This window comes from Haemaphysalis longicornis, unplaced genomic scaffold (assembly GCF_048455015.1).
Source record: "Haemaphysalis longicornis isolate Haplotype H1 unplaced genomic scaffold, Haemaphysalis longicornis Haplotype H1 scaffold_3, whole genome shotgun sequence".
Classification (NCBI taxonomy): Eukaryota; Metazoa; Arthropoda; class Arachnida; order Ixodida; family Ixodidae; genus Haemaphysalis; species Haemaphysalis longicornis.
In genome coordinates, this window is record NW_027526335.1 from 34,182,770 (window position 1) to 34,206,022 (window position 23,253).

The 23,253-nt window shown below is 52.0% G+C and overlaps 1 protein-coding gene across 4 annotated transcripts in view; it reads right to left on the reverse strand.

Annotated features, from left to right (window-relative positions):
* LOC144174246 (choline/ethanolamine kinase) overlaps positions 1 to 23,253 on the reverse strand; it is a 134,456-nt gene that overhangs the window by 82,832 nt on the left and 28,371 nt on the right. The window contains exon 1 of one of the 4 annotated variants that reach the window (XM_077702826.1): positions 11,891 to 12,827. The exons of 2 other annotated variants lie outside the window; for them this stretch is intronic. In XM_077702826.1, the coding sequence (XP_077558952.1) occupies positions 11,891 to 12,108 (218 nt within the window). In that variant the 5' untranslated portion in view covers positions 12,109 to 12,827. Of the gene's footprint in view, positions 1 to 11,890; positions 12,828 to 23,253 lie in introns of those variants that run through there. One more of the 4 variants, XM_077702827.1, reaches the window with a different exon arrangement.

Genomic DNA, 23,253 nt, shown 5'->3' on the forward strand with positions numbered 1-23,253 from the left:
CAGCAAATACGAGGTGGTAAGGAGAGTCTGGAAAGGGGTCAAGGTACCAGAATTAACTTTCGCGAATTCGGTTCTGTGCATGAAACCAGAGACCCAAGCGGGCCTGGAGGTAAATCAGAGGGCGGTAGGCAGATTGGCCCTAGGAGCCCACAGCAAAACTACAAATGAAGCGGTACAGGGGGATATGGGCTGGTCGTCTTTCGAGGCGAGGGAGGCGCAGAGCAAGATAAAGTTTAAGGAGCGACTTCGTAGCATGGAGGATGAAAAATGGGCCGCGAGGGTGTTTAAGTACCTGTATATGAGGAGCATGGACACGCGGTAGAGACGGAGGACCAGACAGCTGACCAAGCGGTACGGAAAGTCGGTAGGGGAAAGTGGGATTTACACAACTAGGGCAGAGAAACGGGAAATTAAGAAGGAGGGATTCTATGGCAATACGAGAGGCAGTGCATTGCTCTTCGAGGCAAGGGCGGGGTGCCTGAGAACCCGGGCATACGCGGATCTCTTCAGACAGCAGGATAAAACATGTGCATGCTGCGGCAGTGATCGGGAAACTATAGACCATATTGTAGCGACTCGTCAACAGTAAGGAGAGTGATCGGGAAACTATAGACCATATTGTAGCGACTCGTCAACAGTAAGGAGTTATTTAATTAGGAAATGGACCGAAAACCTATGGCAGTCCAATAGCGACCCTGTCACAGCTGAGAGAAACCCACGAGCGAGAGAGCGTCCTTTTCATCGTCATGCCGGGGTGTGTGCGCACACACCCGCTCTCGCGCGAACGAGGGATTGACGGCAGCGCTCCTCTGCGCTGCCGTCGAATTACTGGAGTGTGGCAATATTGTCAGGGGCTGCGCAGAGATGCGACCACTGCGGGCTGAGGGGGAAACGACGCTGGCGGAGGCTTTGGAATTTGGGGCGAGGGGGGACCTCAACTTCAAGGCCATAGAGGTGACAAAGAGGCGACTGAAGTGGTGGTGGAGGAAAAGTAGGGAAGGGATGGGTACGCAGGCGGGGTAATCATACGGATGAGAATTTAGAACAGCGAGGGGAGAAAAAAAATCCTCCGTCGCATGCCCCCGCGCGAGGGACACAAGTAAATGCAGAGCATTGAGGTCGTTTACGTGGCGTAGGGTTGGTGGTGGTGGTGGTGGTGGTGGTGGTGGTGGTGGTAGTTGTTGGTGGTAGTTGTTGGCCGCTTCTCGTGCGCGTACCGCGGGATCCGCGGCCCGACGCTGACGTGTCGCAGCCGCGTGTCGCGCACGAATCGAAGGGTCCGTGGCCCGACGCTGACGAGCAGACGCTGCTTCTTCCTGACGAAGGCCTGGATCCGCTGCTCGACGTTGACGCTTGGCCGCGGCTTCTCGTTCACGAAGGTCGGCGTCGGCGGCACGCTTACGACGCTTGCGTTCGGCGTCGGCAGCGCGCCGCCTCGCTGCCTTGTCTTCTGCCGACGTCGACGAAGACGATGGTACGATGTCTTGTACTGGTTCCGCGACGCTGATGTTGGATTGCGTCGCGGTACTAGTTGAAGGTCTTGCTTCCATCGATTATCAACTGCGACCGCCGACGAAGGCAAGAGAAGAGAGCGCAGGAGTTGACTGGAGTGGAGCCCGCGCCAACCCGCTTTATAGGGGGTGGTTGTATTGCGGTAACGTTTAGTGTTTGGGGGGTTGGTGCTATCACGTGTACACCACGCAGCTATCACGCCGCTAGCACGCCGCTGAGTCGCCAACGCACGCCGCTGACGACGTAGTTTGAATGAGTCAAGGATATAAGGCGCGTTCGTAGCCTTTGATTCTGTGTCGTTTTGTGGCGCAGTGGGTAGAGCACCATGTACCTTGCGTTCCGCCCGCAGGGTCGTGGGATCGAAACCAGGCACCGGTAACTGTTATTTCTTTTTCTTTTTATAGTGTAGGGGGAGGCTGGCTGCTGCGGACGCCGACGCACGGGTGACATCATGAGTTATACAAATGCTCTGCATTTAAAAAGGGGGGTGGGAGCGACGAGTTTAAAACAGGGAAGAGGGTTAGATGGGAGGGAGGAAGCAAATCTATCAGGTTAGCTGGGAGTAGGGCAAGTAAGCGTAATAAAACAGGCAAGTCGGTTGCGGACAACTGACGCTCCGATTCAAAGGGAGAGCCACTAATGATCATCATCATCATCACACGCGCTCCTGTGTTCACCCTAACTGGGATCAAGATAGTAAGTACACTAAGCTACCGGCGGCGGGTATACTGGGAGTCGACTGCACATGCGCACACGTGCGCGGCGAAGGGAGGCCACCCCTCACCGGAACAAATGCACGGGCGCGGCGAGGCGGACACCGGAACGAATGCGCACATGTCCGGTCAGGCCCCGGACCCGCCGCAGGTACTCGCGCGGGCACGGCGAGGAGTGCCACCCCCGCACCGGAACGAATGCGTGGGCTCGGACGAATGCGCACGTGCCCAGTCGGGTCCTGATACCCGCCGCCCCTAGCGTATCGTGCGCTATGCTAAAACTCTCCACTATTTAATAACTATATAGCACACCAAAATGTCTGAGACTGCAAGCCCACTGGGATTGGCAAATGGCTCCGCCGTTCCTCAACCGCGGCGCAAGCTAGGTTGCACCCAAACAGACCAACGACAGCCAGTCGGTCTGGCAATCCGTGGCTGCTGTTGTGTTTTGCAAGTGTTATCATCGAAATATTGACTACGGTCACGTCGATTAAGAGGCCAAATTTGTAGGAACGTGAAGACCGTAAGTTACGCGAAAATGTCAATGGGGCAGGAAGTAAGGGGGCCCAGCCCGCACATAAAAATACTTGGGTTGGCTCTGCCCCCCTCCACACCCCCCTTCCTTCCGGCGTGCCTGCGACGGGGTGATGGCGAGCGATCAGGGGGCTGGCCAAGCGATGACGGTCAGGGCTGCGAAGTGCGACAGCGGTTCAACAGAAGGTCCACCTGCAGGCTTTCGCCTTCACATCCCCCGTATTTTTAAAGACGATAGTCTTTCTTGGGCTACTGAAACCCAGAAATTTTGGTCTGTCCGTCTGTCTGTCTGTGACTCGATTCAGCCACCCGGCCAAAGTAAAACAATGCCTGCGCAATAGTCTTATATAGTCACAGCTAAATGTGCCCGTCTAATTCCAGTGTAATGTTCATACTTGTCAATATTGTTGAAGAACAACAAGACATTACGCATATATAAGACAACAAGTTATTACAGAAGCGATATTTGCAGCGTTCCTTTATAAAAAATCGTACATGCTTGATTTTGGCGAGATTAAATACTTCATCAACTCAAGAAAAAAATATCACTCCGCCGTCGCCTGCTGTCGCCCGCGCCATATAGCTTGAGGCGGCATTTGAAGAAATCAAGTGGCAACAGTTACGAAAGGTTCCACTAGATAGGTTCCACGTTCTGCTTGGAACGCACGTGGACTAGGGAAACGCGGCTCTATAAACGTGAAAGTAGGGCGCCTCGATTCACGCGCGTCTTCGCCGTACGGCAGCGTTGGCATCGAGACACCCGGTTTGGAGCAGTGGAACGCGGGAAATTTAAAATAATTTAAGCAAACCTTTGGCGTCTTTACCTTGGGAGGAGCGCGACACAAGAGGAACAACATGAGAGGTGAGCGGGAAAGCGAAGGGAGGCATTTACTTGGCAAAAGTCGATAAAGACTATCGTCTTTTGACGACATTTGCAACAAAAGGAGCAGATACGCGCGGCCAATTTTTTTCGGAGGGCGTTTCTACAGCGCTCTGGACGCGTCGATTCAAAGAAGCTCCGGCCGTGTGAACACCAGGCGCATTGCCGTACGTCCCCTGCGATGCGATGCGATGAGGTTTTACGGGAGGGGGTAAGAGGGAGAGAAAAGGGCCCGAAACTGTCTGGCGTAGGGTGCCGACACCTGATCAGGCCCAAGGGCCGCGCGGCGCCCAGCATCGGTGGTCCCCGACTCCCCGCTACTCTTCCTCCCCAGCGGAGAGCAGCTTCACCGATGCTGTTCCCTATTTTGGCAATCCCGGCCACAGCGGGAACAGAAAAAGGGGCCGAACTCGTTTTTTATTCTTTTAAATCCCGCACACCCAGGAGCGTGAAACCCTGCTCACATAGATTCTTGAAACACGCAAATACTGCACAAAGTGTTTCTTTTTCTGTTTCACTCGGCCCCGATGACTGCCCCGACACGACACCAACCCAGTCATACCGGCCAAGCCGCCTAGGGCCCCAGCAGTATATCATTTAGTTACTCTCAGCGCAGTCTGCGCGCACCTCTCAAACGTTAAAAACGCATCGAAAATATGTTTTCAATACGAAAACATTAATAAAGCAAAAAAAGGAAGAAAAGCCTGGGACGTTCAGAGAGTATGTCCATGCTTCGAAATATTCACGGAGCCTAAAGGGCGAGACACATGAGCGTGAAAGTACGCGTCCGCGCACGCGTCTAGCTTCCGGTAGACTCACGCATCGGCCGCTGCCGCGCGCATCCAATCTGCTAGACATTTTGCCGGGGGCTGGCCAAGTCGACTTGCGGTGTCACCTTTCCTCGATCTTCCCGCGCAGCCCGTTCAGACAACAGAGGTAAAAGGCGTCCGCCTCGGCACTTTGCTCCAATGAAAGTCGCCCCATCTGAGGCAGGGCCGTAGCCAGAATTTTTTTTTCGGAGGGGGTTATGGATTTCGGGAAAACGGTAGTTTTGCAGAAAGCAACAATAAGTATTGCATATGCGCTGCTTGAAAAAGATTTCGGGAGGGGTTCGAGCCCCCAAACCCCCCTTCTGGCTACGGCCCTGGATCTCGGCTTCTGGTTCCTCTTTAGCCCGACAAAGCCCCGCACCTCTGTCATGGAAGCGTTAAAGTCCACTCATGGCTTAGTCCTGCCGTTCTTAGCGCCCGTAACGTTTTCTTTGCTGCTGCATGGCACCCGTCAATGGGCACAGCATTGGCGCGATCGGGTTGGAGTGTGGAGGGGCGCACGCCAGGTGACGGAGCCTGGATCGCTGGACGAGAGAGTCAATCAACCCCGGCCTCCGGGTAGAACGGACTCGCACAACACCTTCCAGGAAGGACTCGTCCCTGCAGCTCTTCGACTTAACCCTCTGCGTCCTCCAAATGGCCCGTTTGTCTCAACTCGTTGGAAGGCCTACTAGACGATAGCATCAGAGGACGATTGACGGGGCCGGACGGAACCATTTGGGGATTTAGCAGTATACTGCGGCTCCGCTGATAATAGCTGAGAACGAGGAATGCGACTGGAAAAAAAATAAAACTAAATATGTTTTCCTAGCTGTCACATAAAAGTTTTTACCCCCCGTCGTCAACAATGCGGTCTACATTTTCAAGAGCTTGAATGTTTGACTTTTAACTGCAGCAAAACATTGCTGCTTGACAACTTGATTAAAAGCGGGTGGATGATACGGAGAACGGCATTACATTTGTGTTATAAAGCATTTTGTCATACTGGCTAGATGCGCTGCATGAAAAGATATAATTGGCCTGCCCGTCAGTCGTTTGCAATTGTGTTTCGTTACCGCAAATATTTTAACAGACACACTGTGCTCCAGTCTAACCTGCAACGGCTTCACTCTTCGTAGCCAAGTGTCACATTGATGTCATATTGCAGATATCAAGACTAATAGCGAAATTTTCCAATTAAAATAAATGCCGGTAAATGCACGCTCATGTTGGTGCGTAGCAATAGCCTAAATGTTGAATTTTTGCGTCAATTTCTGCGACCGACGGTTCGTTTCTGTATTCCATTTTATTATTTACTCGCAGCACGTGGGAGAAAAAGAATGGCTATTTCTCACGAGCATTAAATCCATCTTAAATTAGAACTGGCATCAAGGCTATATTTCTAACCATTCATATATGGTTCGCTTCATGAAAACGCCAAGATGCATTCCTGAGATTATGGGATCAAACGTCGCTTGGAACCATTTTTTGCAGCTTGGAGAGGCCGGGAAACGGTGACCCCAAGCGGGAACCGGCCCACTCGTCGCAGCCAACTCGTCCTAGGAAAACTGGTCATAGGGAAACTGGTCAAAGAGGGCATCTCGTTCTAGGCAATCCCGTACTAGGAAAAGTGGTAGCACTGACCTTCTCGTGCTAGGAAAAGTCGTCTCGCGGTTCCATTTTTGGCCGATGTCGAGGAAATGCGGAGAGGAAGTTAGTGGTTTCTAATCTTATAATTAATCCCAGGCTGACCTCTTCAGAGTTCGGGGGGTCCCCTGCTTTTGTTAGTTTGCAGACGGGGGTTGAAAAGGTTTTTCTATTTTAACACATGTTCCTCTGTCCCCTTCTTATTTCCCTTCTTACTGGGTAAGGGGTTTCTTTTCAGGTTTATTTTTTTCTTCTCCTTCCAAAAAACACTCGTCACGCTTTTTCTGTGGAGGGGGGTCGACTTTTTTTTTCTTTTGCGTTTTCTTTTCTTTTTTTTTCTTTTTGCGTTATCTTTTGAAGCTTTTTGCCTGCTTGTGTATATATCTATAAATAGGGCAAAATGTTGGCCTCTTGTTTGTTTGAAGGTGTTGGTTGAAATTGGATTTTTGGTTTCAGCACAACTTCCGGTTACTTTTTTTTGTTTTTCTTCTCCTTCTAAAAATATTCGTCACACTTTTTTGGGTGAGTGTGTGTGTGTGTGTGGGGGGGGGGGTCAACTTTTAAGTTCAGCCTTGACTTTGAAGTGATATGAAGACCAACAAAATGAAAGTTACCCAGCTTGACAATCATCGTTTGTTAGCAGGCATGAAAACAAAAGATCAAAATACTAAAAGCGAAAACACCGAACGAAATCGCAATCCTAATACAGCGCCGTCACTTAATTACTAAAAATTAAAAAAATGTATTAGAAAAAAAAGAACGGGCAAACGAAATCTAATATAAAAGGCTCACGTAATTAGCTGCACAAAAAAAAAAAAATAAGATACGCTGTCTGGGTGGCGCGTTCCTCGAAGGCGACAAAGGAAACATTAAGGGTGGTGAATTGAAGGAGGAGTGTAAGAATGTTTACGCATAAGATGAGAAATATACAAGCTTCTGTACTCTTTCATTTGAATTTGATAGACGAAAAACGTAAATTGTGACGAGTTGGCCGGGTGTCCAGTTGCCCTAGGTTACGAGTTTCCCTAGTGCGAGATGGCCTATCACGACTTGCCCTATGCGACGAATTCACCTATGACGAGTTGGCTGCGACGAGTTCACTTTTGACGAGTTCTCCTAGACCCATCTCAAGCAGCTCTGTGACGTCAGCTACACACGAATCCCGGGCTCCCGTTTCTTTTACGCCTACAGACGCCATCCCCGAAATGTCCCACTCGAACCTACTTACGTACAGGAACATAACTACACATTACCGCCTCCTCCGCAGGAAACTACCTCCCTGGCACCCTTCACTTACTCCGCTGGCAGCGCACATGTGGCGGCTCTTACAAACCCACACTTTCCCACACCCTCATGTGACGCGCTGGACACACTCTTCCACTCGCTCTGTGAGTGTCCGCGTGACCCCTTCCCCCCTTTCCCCTCCTCTTCTCACTGGGAGCAGGCTCTGGAGAGCTCTGACCTCGCAACGCAAGAAACCGTCACGGACAGAGCACTGGACGTCGCGGGTGCCCTTTCGGCCTCCGCCACCCCCCTACCTTGAACCCAATGTAAAATAAAATGGCACTGCTATACTACCACGCACGCACAGAAAAGCCGTGCTGAAGTGATATGAAAGTGATGCACAGATGAAAGCCGCTGTGCTGAGTAGGATCTATAGTTCGTTTCACAAGTTGCGTGCAGTACTGTGGACGATACACAGCTCTCATCTAGTACGCGTCTAACTCGCCGTGATATATTGAACTGAGGGCGGCGTTGGGGCCTTGAAAGGACATTGTACCCACCCAGCTGTGTTGGAACCGCGTCGGCACGCCAGCCCCGCTGAAAGGCACGTGCTGTTCGGGTATCGGACACCCTGCCGCCGCGATGCCTCCTGATCGAAAGTGACCTTCGTGGCAGAATTTTAATCAACGGGTTGAACTACTATGAGGCGAATTTATAGTATATGAAAATAGCAAAAAGAAATCATGAGCCATTCTACTCTGCGAAGCTCGATGACCAGAGAAGCTTTTTAGCACACGATGTAGAGGTGACATAGAATTCAGGCGAAGGATATTAGCGAATTTTGTTTCTCTCCGGCATTGACGGCAGCCATCCTTAAGAAAGTTCTGGACACGGTATACAGTGTCGATCACGCGCGCTGTGAACTATTGGTACGCTATTCGAACTTAGCCGAACATGATTGATTGATGGTAGGGTTTAATGCGCCGACGCAACACAGGCGATGAGGCGCGCCGTAGTGGAGGGCTCCGAATTAATTTTGACCACCTGGGGACCTTAAGCGTGCACCGAAATCTTGGCGTTTTTTCTTTTCGTCTCCATCAGAAAAGCGGCCGCCGCGGCCGGGAATTGAACCCGCGTCCTTGTGCTCAGAAGCGCAACGACTTAGCCACTGAGCCACCGCGGCGGGTCTTAGCCGAACATGGGCGACGTTCGCATTGAGCCCGAGCTCGTCAGGAGCATTGATTCCGCGCCCGGGCAAGGGCGTCAACCAAGTTGGCTTCGACGAAGGCATGGCACGTGCCAACGTTGCGACGAGGCGCTCACGAGAAGGCATTCCCAGTCGCAGTACTTTTCCGCCGAAGGCTACGGGCAGGACATCATTGGCACGCGCGAGGGATTATCGCCTCTCTATGTTTGCCAGTTGTCGCGCGGATTTTGAAATATGGGTTGGTGTTATCAGAGCGCCAGGACTGTTTACCGGCTGTCCGAAGGGTGTGCGCACGTGCTCAAGTTCAGCCACTTCAGGCGTAGTTTAAATACATGCCAACAGACGGGGAACACTGGCTCACTCGCCGTCAACTACGCAGCGGTGACACATTGACCAGACTGTCGAACCTCGGACAACCTTTTGCATGTATATACAGCGCTCATGCACAAACGTTCTTTCTTGCTGCGCCAGCAGGAGTATATATGTACCAGTACCATTCCGCAAAAAAAAAAAAAAGCAATTGTGGGCGTTGCGAAGCCTCACCGTAAGTAGACAGCAAGACAGGGTGGCGAGAAGGTTTGGAGGTGGTGAAGGGAGGGAAAGGGTAAGTGAAAGGGTAAGTCCTTCAAATAGAAATGTGTCAGACGACCGCAGTTGCACCATGGCACACTCCCAGCCGCGTCAGTTGGAATTACCACCCCTCATAAAAAATATGGTGTTGGTAGGGAAGGAAGGGGAGGTAATCTTCCTTCCTTCCTTCCTTCCTTCTTTCCTTCCTTCACCTGCCCCCCCCCCCCCTAGCCGGTTTGAAAATAAAGGCACTAATCGGTCGGGTACATTTCACCGTCCTTGATAATTTACGGAATAAATAGTTCCGTTCTACCCTGTCCTTACTAATTGTAACGAATATTTGTAACGACCTTTGTCTTATACAAATGTTTCGATGTCCTGCTCAAATGCCGTTACGTGATTTGCATGTTCAGTGTGTCGCATGCGTCATACAGCACTTTTAATTGCTTTCTTCGAAGGTATACACTCGCGAGACAGTCATGCTGAACAAGACACGTGATTCCTTTGTATGCTATTGCTTGGTGTTACAAAAGTACAGAAGACTACAACCAAAAACTGTCACCTTCCAGTTAGGCATGTTTATATTTAGAATGCCTGGATGTAATGCCCGCTCATCTCCCACAAGAAAATGTTCAATTTCTTCTTTATTCCCTGAGCTCCTATTTTTTTTTGCCATTGAGATGCTTTTAATTGTATGAAATGTTTTTTTTTTCGTCTCTCTACTTAAAACATTTGTTTGACTGCGCGTTACGGGTGTATATGTTTCATTGTTCTTTCTGTGCCACTCCTCTGGGCACCTCACCTAATATTACATAAAAAATCCCGGGCCATCTCCAGTAACGTGAAACCTCAGGAAGGGCGAAGCATGCAGGCCATTCAAAGATAAAAAGTCTCTCTCCTGCCGCACGGCGCGCGATGATTGGGCGCTGGAGAAGCGCCGGTGGGAGGAGCAAACGCGCGCTTGCTGAGGCGGTGGCGCCCTCTCTTGCGCTGAACCAGATTTAAGCAATTTGCATGTTCCATCTATCCCAGCTTGGGGTAGTGGCGGGAGTCAACGCGAGCGCAGTGCAACGTTCGCGCCTCGCCCTGGGTGTTCGCCCTCGGTGACAACGAGGCCCCGACACCAGGTAAGTATGCCTTCTTGCTTCGACCGACCGCCCGACCCGATCAGGCCTATAGCGTCGAAAACCGGTGAATATTTGAGTGTAACAAAAGTATAACCCATCTTCAAACAGCTTGTGCTTGACGATTGCTGTAGCGTACAGAGAGCGTTCCAGAAATCTTTAAACCATGTTAGTTTATTTTGAACTGTTTTTATTCATTATGCACTTTTCTTTTTTGTACGGTTACTTTCTAGCGCGAGGAGTTGGAAAGTGAGTGTCCCGGTGTTTTAGTACCGTGACTACATGAGACGACGATGACGACAGGAGACGCCGACAGCCCGAGCCTATAAGGGGCGTCGCCCCTAAGAAGCGAACAAGAAGTGATGACAGTACAAATCAATCGGGTCTTTTGCAGAATGGCTCTCCTGCGAGGATCTTCGAAACAATCAATTCAAAATGCTGCGTGACGTACACGACAAGCCGAACGTGAAAATTACTTGTAGCGCTTTGCAAGCGTGCCATATATGGGAGAGCCGCTCGCGCTTCGTTGGTGAGATTAGCGAGAACACACGCGTAACGTAAGAGTGCAAAAACCGTGCAAATCTCGCTGTTCAGGCTTTACAAGGCGTAGCAATTCACACCTATAGCAGTGTGTCTAGAGTCTACGACATACTACAAGCGCGCATAAAAGTATCCCCCGAGCCACGCTTGCTGGGTGTTGCAACGGTTCAGAGTGTACCAAAGTGTAACCGCTTGAGTGCGCATCCGCTCTATGCAGGCCCGAATTTACGTGTGTGCGTTCGTGCGTGTCTGTGCAATGTTTCTACTGTAGTCTGTCGTCGCTTCCTTCGTCCAACTTTTATCTTTGGCGAGAAAATAAATAGCCCCATGCACATCAGTAATTAGAGAGACACCGCTCTCGTCAGATGCCGCTTTTGTTGACATGTGGCCACGTGCTGTTCCGTGACGGCTAAGTGAGTTCAAACAATTGCTCCTTGCGAAGGAGTATCCTTTGTTACGAAACCTCCCCCTCGCCCCTCCTTCCTTTCTTCTGTTAAGGAGGCTCTCAGGCTGTTACAGCGAACGTCTGATACACACTATGACTGCGCGCTTATCTTATCAGTCAAGATGTTGACCGGATCTCCGGCGGCCATCCTGTCATCGCAGAGCGTAGATCACCAAGGCCGCGAGTACCTGCCCCAATAAACACTCGAGTAAAGGAGTGCGCGTGTTCGAGGGCGAGGCAGATTAGGAGAAAACAAACTATACTCTCCTAAAGACGATAATACTTGCTGTGACGAGTTGCTTATAGATGTTATTTGGCACATGATAGCTCGCCACGTGACTAGCTATCATAAAAAGTCGGTTGTTCTTGTCAGGTCACCGCCGTTATCGCCCGGTATCGCTAAACAAAACCTGACGGCAGCGTGCAAAAAAACGTAAATGCAAATCGCCGAACCGGTGAGTAAAGCTGATCGAGTGAAAGCAGGCTCGGCACGCTCAGCTGGTTGGGGTCATTATATCTTCGCTTAAATGAACAGAATCAATAGTTAAACCAACGGGCTCCAATAGCATTCTCTTCTTTTCTGGGCCAGTTCGCCGCCAGCCACGGCATTCAGTACCCGGCTAAACACTTCCTGCCTTGTACCGGTCAGGAAATGGAACGACGCCCTGTCTCCCGTTCGTCTCACCCATGGCGGCCTCTTCCGCTTGCTGCTGTCGTGCCCGCGTTGCGAAAGACCCAGGGGGCACGGTTGCACGACGTCCAGGCAGTATTCGAGGTCGGCCGGCAGTCAACCGACGTGGAACGCGCAAAGCGAGCCGCCGCCACCGGGCCTGCCGGCCAGCTAGTCGCCCGACGGGCGCCGATGGTGACCGCGCGGGTCCATGCTTCCGTCACCGGAGCCATGGTTGCACCGGCACGCGCTCGCCAAGTCACAGTGCGCAGTAGCCGCTGGCAACGTACGACGTCGATGCTCAGGAGTGAGTGACTTGGGTGATGAGGATGTCGGGTGGATACGGCTCGGCCGCTTCAACCACGGTGTTCCACTTTTCCTGTAAATAACCGGACGCCGGAGGAAACGGTCGTTCGATGCACCGTCCTCGCGTTTGACTGAGAAAAAGGCGGAGTCGATCACGTCAGCAGTAGTGCAGCTTCCAGAGCGCCGAGATAGTAGACGCCAGCAAGCAACGACGTCCGCGTGGCACTGCGGTCAGGAAACTGGGTTCGGTCGTCGCCGAATCGCTTAGATACGAACACAGCGGCGGCTTCTGCTGCAGAGGGACAATCCGCCCTCGTCGCTACACGACCGTAAACAAACGGATGCCGACGTTTCGTCCGAGCACGGTATATGGGAGTCCGGTTCTAGGCGGCCACGACTTTACCAGTCCAGTCCTCGCTCAAATGGGGCACTGTAGCCGGGCCCGATATACGGCTTGTCGTGCACGGGGACTCAGCTGCCGGCGACCGGGCCCCAATGCACCAGAGGCAGCCGGGTCAAAGCGAACAGGCAGGCATCGACGTCAGCTGTGCGTCGGACGGGGCCGGCCGGTTCCAGCGGAGCGAAGCGTGGCCTTGCGAGCTGGCCGATCTCCAATCACGGCCCATTTAAGGCCACTTGAGAGACCGGCGCGGGCCGCATAAAGTGGCCAGCCCTTGGCGCCTTCGGCTCGTTGCTCCCGCAAGACCTAAGCAGGCGCCGCCAGTGCGTTCAACAACTGTCGCGACGGCACTTTCACGCGTCCATGCAGTCACCGGAAACAATAGGGTCATCCGTCTTGCGTGGGGCTTAATAAATAAAAAGAAATGCGAGAAGGCTGCCCAGACTCGCGCAACGAACTAGCAGCCAAACGGATGCAGTCGTCCCTCGTCGGAGACGTTGGTTTGGAAATACCTTTTACAAGCTTCGTGACTGATCAAGAATCTCACCGGCATGTTTAAGACCAAGGATGCCGACAAATGCTTTATTGCAACGTCATCCTGTGGCAAACTGCAGCCACTGAGTTCCCAACCACGAGAGGTGTCAGGCTTCTCGCAGAGTTTTCTCAGTCGCTGCCCGTTAACGTCAGAACTACAACCGTTTCGCATTTCTGGTGTTAAATTATGAAGCAGAAAGCCACCGAAAAAAAGGACGACAGGCGGACCTGCATGCATTATGAAGCGAACTCGTACGGAAAACACGTACTCCATATTCTGAGTGAAGAGAACAAAAACAAAATGTCAGCCATTCCACTCTGTGAGGGTGGTTGACCAGCGAAGCATTTCAGTACACGGCATACAGGTGACACAGAATTTAGGTGGAAGATATGAGCCAATTCTATCTCTCTTGAGCGTTGACGGCGACCACGCCTAAGAAAGACAGGTACATATTTTGTGCACGCTCTGTTGTCCGTGACGATGGCGTTAAGTAAAAACACAAACATATGCTGTTTTGATGAGCTAAACGACTTATTTAATGAAAGGAACGCAACGTTATACAAATGGTGCTTCTTCGTTGGGGCTTGGATGGCGGCTGCTTGCCCGCCTCTCCCGCTGTTTCGCCGCTCACGCGGCCGGGCAAAGTTGTGTTACAAGAGTCCGCCGCGCAGCGAGCATCCCAGAGGGCGCATCCGGGGAAACATAAACGCACCACGCGCTTGAGAGCCGGGGGCCGTAGGTGAAACGTAAACACACCACGCGCTTGAGAGCCGGGGGCCGTATATGTAGTTTTGTCTGGCGTTCTGTGCGCTACACCACCCCCTCCCCCCACCCCCCCCCCTCCAGAAATTACTCCGTCATTTGCGTTTAGCTACATAGTTCCAATGGGTACAGCAGTTGAACACGGGTCTTCGGAGAACTGTTCCCCCAGGCAGTCGTACTTCACATGATCGAATCTTTCCGTCACGGCCAGGAAATGTTGTTTCAACGGTTCCCATTTTCCACGTCGGTATGGGCTGCATTGTTTCGCTTAACAGCACCAAGTCGCCGGGTTTTAGCGGTCTGGGTGTGTTTCCTTGCAACTGAGAGTTCCGTAGTTCTCTCAGGTATTCTGTCGCCCATCTCTTCCAGAAATGGTTCAGCATTCTATTCCTATGAGACAACGTTTGCTGCAACTGGGAAGAAGAAAGTGCCGTTATCTCCTAGCGCTGTACGTTAGGTAGCGATGTGAGCCGTCTTCCAGTCAAAAACAAGGCTGGAGAAAGTGGTTCAGGTTCGTTGGGCTCGCTGTAGACATGTGTGAGGGGGCGCGAATTTAGCATTGCCTCTACTTCATTCAGCGTTGTGCACAGTTCTTCAAATCCGAGGCTGCTCGTTACTATCGTCTTTTTTAGAGCCTGCTTAGTGAGCCCGACCAAGCGCTCATAAAAACGGCCCCACCATGGCGCGCGTTCTACAATGAACTTCCATCGTATGCGAAAGTTGGCGACGAAGTTTTCACCTCTTCGTTGGTAATGACTGCCCAGAGTGCGGCCAGATCTCTACTTGTCTTCTTGAACGCAATTGTCACTATAAATAGTGCTCGGTAATCCTCGTCGAGAAATGAATCGACGGAAAGCCAGCAGAAAGGAGGCCGCCAACATGTCACTCACCAACTCGAGGTGTATTGCCCGGGTGACACCGCATGTGAAGAGCACGATGTAAGACTTTGTACTCGTTGCTCCTTTAGCTAGAAGAGGACCGGCAAAGTTAACACCGGTAACCTCAAAGGGAGAGTCCCGGGTGATGCGGTCAGTCGGAAGGGGGGCGGTCACTTGGCTTGCTGGCCGCGAATGAAAACGTTGGCACGTTATGCACGTCTTTATGGTTCTCTTAACCAGCTGCCTTGCTCCAATCACCCAGAACCGCTCTCTCACTTGCGTCAGTGTATCCCAGATGCCTCCATGCAACACCTGTTGGTGACACTGCAAAGCTAGAAGCTCCGCCACTTTACTATTGTCGCGAAGCCGAGGTCTGTTGATGTTGTCTGGTTGTTTTGAGTTCTGTTCCCGCCGCCGGGGCTCTTCCTCCCAAGTGTGTTGTGTGAAAGCGCTTCGAACGCGGCGATGCCCTGGCCCCTTTTTTCTGAGAAATGGCTCCGGCGCGTGTGTTTGCGCTCGGACCGCTCGGAGTACGCGACTGTTGAGGGGAGCGAGCCATCGGCCCGTCTCAACTTACCGCGTCGCAGTGGCCCCTCCCCCGTTGCGTCTACGCGGGCCGCTCTGTACTCCGAACTCTCGGTCTGGTTCAAACGACCGCCTGTCTTTTTCCCTTTCGAGTTTGTATACCTTTACTTTATTCTCAACAGTAATTCTTTTGTCAGAAACTGGCGCCTTCGAGTTTGAAGTTTGTGTCTTCCGTGATTGGTTCCTTTTTCCTTTCAAAAATGTGGCTGATTGGAGCTAAGAAGCGTCTCGCCGATTGGCTGCAGAAAGCCTTGTTCCATTAGGTCCGCACGCTCCAGGATGCACTTTTTCCCCCAATGCGTCCCCCACCGGACCGCTTGAAGCGAATATAACGCGGCTCCGCTGGCTATTGAGGGGAAGAGGCAGCTGCACCAGAGCCTTGCTGCCGGTCGTCGGGGCCAGACGCCGGGAGCCCTTCGCCCGCCAACTATGCTTCTTTAAGTACTCTTGATTGCCTGTTTTCTCCTATTTTTATGTAACAGTTGTAATGTTTTGTCTCTATGTTTTAAATCAAAGTGTCAATAATTAAACCAGTTAACATTTGAACATCTGAAGCCTTCATCTGAGTGCTTCATCGCCGGACTCATCCTTCAGCAGTAGCGGTGCTGGACCAAATTACGCCGTTACACTATTCTTGGGTAAGACAGCGGGGTCCTTCCCGTTGTATCCAAGTTGGCTACGCTGAATCCTTCCCTCAACTCTTAAAAGGCCAACACTGTCAATTATTTCTCAAAGGTGATCGACTCAAGGGGGATTCGTATTCCTTGGGCAGCACACGCAACTTCTCTTGGGAATCCCGCCTTTTGCTCCCGACGTGTCCAGTACTCCTCAGCCTGATTCAGCTCGTCGGCTGTGAGGGTTCCCAAGTCGGTGCTTCGTCGTTTAGTTCTAGCGATGAACCGAAAAACCCATGCCGTGACTCTGATTAGCTTCGAGTATTTTCCGTAGTGATCCAAATCGGTCACAGCCGACTAAGCAGTTGGCGATGTCGTCGCTGGCAATGACCTAGTTTCCTTCCTTTCCTCTAGTTCAATTTCACTGAATGTCGCTTCCGGAACCACTGGGGGCCAGTCCGACTCTGTGCGACAAATCCACAATGCTCCGTTCCACCATAGCACGTTCGTGGCCAGTTGCGCGGCTGGGATCCCGCGTGTTAGGGATTTTCCTTTCCCGGACAATGTCCGGGAAAGTCACCGAAATTCAACACCTCACGGACAATTGTCCGTGAGGTGTTGAATTTCGGTGACTCTGTTGCGTACGAACTGCTGCCATCGGTCGGAATTTCCATGGATCCAGTGGCGCGCGATTGTTGAATCCGACCACAGGTAGACGTTGGAAGGCTGTTCCTCGAGGGTTTTCAAAATGTAGCGACACAATCGAGCAGCAAGCAGGCATGCCATTAGTTCAAGTCTCGCCAGTGTAATTTCCCTGACTGGCGCCACCCTTGACTTGCTTATCAGGATTGTCGAGCTTGTGCCCTTTTCACCCTCGACGGTGAAGTAGGCGACCGCTCCGTATGCCAGTGGACTGGCATCGGCAAAAATGTGAAGGCAGTTTGTCCTCCCTCCCTTTGCTTGCGACCCGTAGTACCGTGGTACTTGAACCTCGGAAAGATGTTGGAGTCCGTCTAGCCACTCCGTCCAGGCCGCTGCGATGTCGTCAAGTAACGTGTCGTCCCAGTCTATGTTTCTCCGCCACACAGCCTGTTGGAATATGATCTTGGCCCGCACGATGAAAGGAGAAAGCCATCCCAGTGGGTCATATATCCGCGCCGTTGTTTGCAGCATGGACTGTTTTGTGGGTGGTTCTACTTCACGAAGGCGATCCGTGCATGGAGAGAATGTTAACTGGTCAGCACATCGCCCACGTAGGTCCCAAAACCTTCAGTACTCCCGTCAGATAGCCGAGATGAATGGCGGCCCGGGAGTCACGCTGGAATTGCTGGCGTAGCATTTCGCTGTTAGACGACCATTTGTGCAGTTTCATTTTCGCCGCTTCAAACATTTCCGTCGCATCGCTGTAGAGCTTCATTGCTGCTTCCTCGTTTTCAGCCCCCGTTAACAAGTCATCCACGTAAAGACTGTTCTTGATCCGACTCGCAGTTTGAGGGGACCGTTCTTCGCATTTCCCCAAGTGGTATTGAAGCGTTGCGGAAAGCAGAAATGGGCTATAGCCGACGTTCCGAAAGGTACACGGGTTATGCGCCAAGTCGCAATCGGTGGAAGTGATTCACCCGGTTTTGGTGCTGTCTCAAACCACAGACAACGCAACGCGTCTCTGTCCACCGGTCTTATGCCAACCTGTAGAAATGCTTGTTCGATATCCGCAACCAGTGCGACTCGGTCGGTGTCTTCGGAATGGAGCAGTAGACCGACTAAATCGGCGGTCAGGTTCGGCCCGCTTTCCAAGTTGTCGATGGGTGATTTTGCTGCATTATTGTGCGATTATGCGTCAAAAACCACCCGAAGCTTGTGGGAGTCACGTACAACAGCCTGATGATAGTAAACGGCATCGGTTTCACTCATGCTGTCTTCGATAAGTCCTGCTATTCCCAGGCGGTCGTAGTTTCTGATCACTGCGTCGTAGTCCTGGCACAAGTCTGGGGAGCTTTGAAGGCTCCTCGCCAAGTGCTGTAAGCGCTTCAAGGCTATCTCTTTATTATGGTGTAGCGACGTTATTGGCTTCCAAGGAAGCGCAACCTCGTAACGTTCATCCACTCGTTTGACGGTATCCTAAAAAAATTCGAGGGTGGGATGTGGGCTCTTCGTTTCCTCGATGTCGTTCACTCCAATTGATTCCAGCGTCCAGAACTTGTTCAGCACGTCAGCCGCATTCCTTTCGATGACAGAAGTTCTCAGCGCGATTGTTTGCGTGCACTGGGACGACGCATAGCTCCCCTCCACAGGTCCTTGAATACTGCCTGCGCGCACCATCGAATTTTCGAGCTCGGTAAAGTTGATTCTCTCTCTCTCTCCAGCCGACCGCCGTCTCCACCGCCCTTAACTTTCCTTCGAGCTTAGTGGTCGACCCGTTGTAAGCCGCCAGAAGTGATCTGATCCGATGAGCAGCTCGATACATTCTGGGCCACTGACGTTAGGCACATCGTAGCCGAGGGCTGTGAGACGGTCGGTCCACATACTTGGTGGTGAAGGGAGAATTTGGTCACAAATTACATCGGTCTCCAGAACATCTAACTCAAGTTCTTTTCGATCTTTGGTTTGCAGTTTCACAGCCACTCTCTTTTTCAGTTTCTTATCTTGTGACCTCCGAAGACACCACCTGTAAGCTTCTCGCTTCCGAGCAATTTGAATCCCAATTTACTCGACGTAGCCGATGTTGTGTATACGAGCGTTGACTACCGCCGTCGAATAGGATTCGCACCTGAGCTCTGGAAGCCTCTCCGAAGCACCAAGCTGTCGCAGTTTGAAGCAAAACCGTCGGTTTGGGGACGGTTTCACTTTCTGTGACGGCAGCCTCAAGAGTCACGTGCGCGTTTGCGACGGGGTTGCTCGTTTCTCTTGCATTCGCCCTCGCGTACGTCGGATCGCACATAGTGCTCATGTCGCTTCTCACACTTGGTACAGCGAACGTTTCCCCTGCATGCGCGGGCCTGATGACCTTTCTTCGTGCACCTGAAGCACCTTCCCTCGGACTGCAAAAGCCTTTTATTTTCTTCTATTATTTTTGTTCCTCCGCAGTGTTGCGTCGTATGGCCGTTAGTTTTACAGAAGAAACACCATTCTTGAGTTGCATTTTGGTGTAGCATTGCAGCAATGGAGCATGCTTTTGTTGGTATTTTGCGTTCGATTTGAAGCCTCCTTTGGTGTTGTGCCTCGTAGGCGGTTTCACGTCCATGCATTGCAGTGCAGCAAGGTTTTCGCGGCTTTCCACTTCAACTCTCAGGAATGGTAAGAGCCTTGAAGACGTGCAAACGGTACCTTTCTCTTCTCCACCCGTCGTTGGCTATGAACCGTCTGGGTTTGGCTGTGGTTCGGAGGTAGGGCTGCCCGTTTCCACTACATCCTTGCATCTGAAGTCAAGCAAATTGTCTCTCGGAATCGCTCTCTGCAAGATGGGAAGCAACATACAGGCGAAGGTGTCGAGTTTTCGGCCGAGGGTCTCGAGTCCCCTAATATGCGCTGACACAGTGTCGTATACGACGAGGTCCCCGTACATCATGCGAGGCGCGCACAGGCTGTATGTCGATGAGCTTCTTCGTGTGACCCTGAATTAGGAGCTATTCGTTACCGAAGCGTTGTTTCAGAAGCTGCGTCGCGTCAGTGTAGCAACGGGACATGGCCGGCAGTCCGGTCAGCACGGCAGCTGCGTCACCTGTCAGGGATGCTTTCAGGAACTTGTCCAGTGTGGAAAGATGTTCGTTTTTGTCCACCATCTGCTCGAACAGCTCCCAGAAGGACTGCCACTCATGCCGCCGTCCGCTGAACTGCCCAGCTCGATTCTTGGTAATTTTGCCTTAATCCGTTGTGACGTCGTTGGCTGAGATCCGTCACCGTTCGTTGGTCCTGTCACTTGAGTTGTCGTTGCTTGATCTGGAGAGTCTTGCCTTGGGTCGCCGTTAATCTGCTTCTCCAGCCGTGCCAAGCATTGGACAATACGGTCCTTGTATTCCAATACTTGGCTGTATTCTTCCTCCAGGTCGTCCTCGGAAATGAGGGGCTCGATCTCCTTGTTGACAATGTCGAGCTCCTTTTGAATAGATGCCAAGCGTGCATGCAGCACTCTCGCTTCGTTCTGTGCGAGGCTACCTTGCAGGCCTTGCTGACATTCGTTGATGAGGCGTGTGGCCTGGGACCGGAGAACAGTGCGTTTCTTGCGCCCGCGTTCCATCTTCACCAAAGAGCACCGCAGTTCCTTGATCAGTTCACCCGAAACACATCACACGGTCGTTGTCGAGACGTTAGGGCGTGGTATTGTTGATGTAAAGTCCACCGCACGATAAGCCCCGGGTTTCGGCACCAGAATATTGTCCGTGACGATGACGTTAAGTAAAAACACAAACAAATGCACTTTTGATGAGCTAAACGACTTATTTAATGTAAGGAACGCAACGTTATACAAATGGTGCTTCTTCGTTGGGGCTTGGATGGCGACTGCTCGACCGCCTCTCGCGCTGTTTCGCCGCTAACGCGGCCGGGCAAAGTCCCGTTAGAAGAGTCCGCCGCGCAGCGAGCAAACCAGTCGACATCGTCTGGACTCCGGCCCACACTGGGGTGGGAGGCAACGAGGCGGCCCACAAAGCAGCACGAGAACTCACCAGCCGTGCTGGGCTCGCTGGGCTCCCTACCATGGTGCTCGGTCGGCCCACGATCGACTGCTCTCGTTCCACGAGGTCACGGAGCATTACCGCCTCTCCCACCGCCGCTATCCCTCTGCCCACTCATCCCTCACCAACGATCAGGAGCGCCTATGGCGACTCCTTCAGACAAACTCCCTCGCCAGTCGGTCCCTCCTCCACAAGATCTATCCCTCTGCGTTCCCTTCGCCCAACTGTCCCCTCTGTGACTCCCTAGACACTCTAACCCACGCCATGTGGGCCTGCCCTCTTAACCCACTCCCCCCTATCTCCAGCGTCGAGCAGTGGGAGGACGCGCTGGGCAGCTCGCAACCGGGGGTGCAGCTACTTCTGGTTGACTGAGCTGCCACCGTCGCCGCCAGCCTTCGGCCGGCAGCCACCACGCGTTCCTAGCCAACTTGCTCGGAAAATAAGTGATCTCTCTCTCTCTCTCTCTCTCTCTCTCTCTCTCTCTCTCTCTCTCTCTCTCTCTCTCTCTCTCTCTCTCTCTCTCTCTCTCTCTCTCTCTCTCTCTCTCTCTCTCTCTCTCTCTCTCTCTCTCAGAGGCCGCATCGAAACGTAAACGCACCACGCGCTTGAGAGCCGGGGCCGTAGGTGAAACATAAATACACCACGCGCTTGAGAGCCGGGGGCCGTATATGTAGTTTCGTCTGGCGTTCTGTGCGCGACACGCTGTTCGCCGGTGGTGTTTGCCGCCCTCCGCCACCGATTACACAATCGCCTTCGTTCTCATCATCCCTCAGGCGCGCTGCTCCTCATAAAAGCCAACTAAACACGGCCTCCCCATTACGACGAGTAAAGGGAGAACGGCAGGTTGTCGAGTTCATTAAAGCAAGTGCGGAGCCAAATAGAAGCACCCAAGCCAACAAACAAACGCCCACACACGAACGCCTCACGCTTTGGAACGCCTCGCAAATCATGTTTCGAACGGCGTGCCACTTCAATGGGAACGTGTGCTAATTAATTGCACACACATACTGGGACGTACGTTTTCTAACGCTTCGCGCTATTGAACCCGTCGCGCTTCAGAGGCACCTGCATACTCTGGAGTGTTTGGTCTCGGACATCAAGAATATGTGGAGCCCTAGACATACAAGCTTCGCTTAACATTGCACAAGATACACCTAAAACCTTGCGGGACATGGTTCATGATTTTGCTTGCTGTACTCGAAGGAAGTAAACAGCGCAACGACGGTGGTGTGACTTTTATGTGCGGAGTACCTTAGGACCTCACAATGTCCGTCCGCGTCCATGCGCATAGCATTTACAATCACAAAAAATCACACAGGCACCGGCAGGAATCGAGCCTGTGGCTGGTAGACCAGACAGAGTTAGCGTCAGTCGTCTTACCCACTTGGCTACGACCGTGAGTTAGTTCCTGAGAGTCAAACGGCTTACTCCCTCGCCATGTAACGGTGCGGAGTACATTAGGACCTTGCAATGTCAGTCCGCGTCCATCCGTGCGCACACCGCCATCAAGCGATCTAGGGAATAATCAAGGTGCAACTCACGGCTCAAATCGAATGACGGTCGGGGCTCAAATCGGATGTCACTCGGGACGCAACTTGGATGTCATTTCGAGTCCACGCGTACTCCGCACCCTCGCCATCATCCACGGAGTAAAGATGCTGCCATTTTTTTGCCCTTAGTATATGTTAGTTGTCTGATTGCCTTATCATACTGAACTTCGATGCGTAGGCCATGTTCTAAATTCCTCGACCAATCATCTTTGACAAGAAAAGAACGTTTCCCTCGCATCTACCCCCCTCCCCCCGCCGATCTGCTTCCACTTCAGACTCTAGCCCAAGCTTATCCTGAGTGTGTCGGCGAAGGTGACCCGCGCTTGCCGCGAGTAGCAACCGAATATGCAACACGAAAAAAAAAAAGTGCGCAATCGGCACCACTGCTAGTGACTACCAAGCTAACGGAGTCATAAATACACAAGGAGCAGCATTATTGTTCTTCTTCGCACGCATTTAAAAGCAATTTCGTTTTAATTGGACTGCTGCGCATCGCGTACATTGCAAACCGGCTGAGGCCTGCGGTAAGCGACGCGAGTGCACACAGACGGAGCACAGTTCTCCTCCTATCTTGATGTCATCGGCACTTCAAGATCTGGCACAGCTTATCCTGAGTTCGTCGCCGAAGGTGACCGCATTTTCTGCGGGTAGCTGCCGCATATGCCACAAGCAAAGCACGCCTGTATACGGGCGGCCGAATTCAGCGAAAGTTTGTGAGGCGTATACACAGGTAGGCAAGAAATACAAAGTAGACAGAGATATGGGTGTTACGGCAAGGGGAAAGCATTCAATGGAAACTGGATGATTCAGGAATGTACTTACATTACCTAACATCGCTGCGACAAGAAACAGATTTGTGGAACAATTGGTATGGATCCGAACAATAACGGCTGCGCCACAGAAGGTGTAGCAGCAAGGCATATACACAGCTCAGCGCTGGCCACTATGCTCCTGCTAGGCGCGTTTTGGTACTGTTACGCATCCTGCATCGTTTGAAAACTGCTTAGTGCGCTGTGAATTGAATTTTCTCGGTTTTGATGCGATATGCAGACTTATGTATCTCGTCTTACTCCACTGT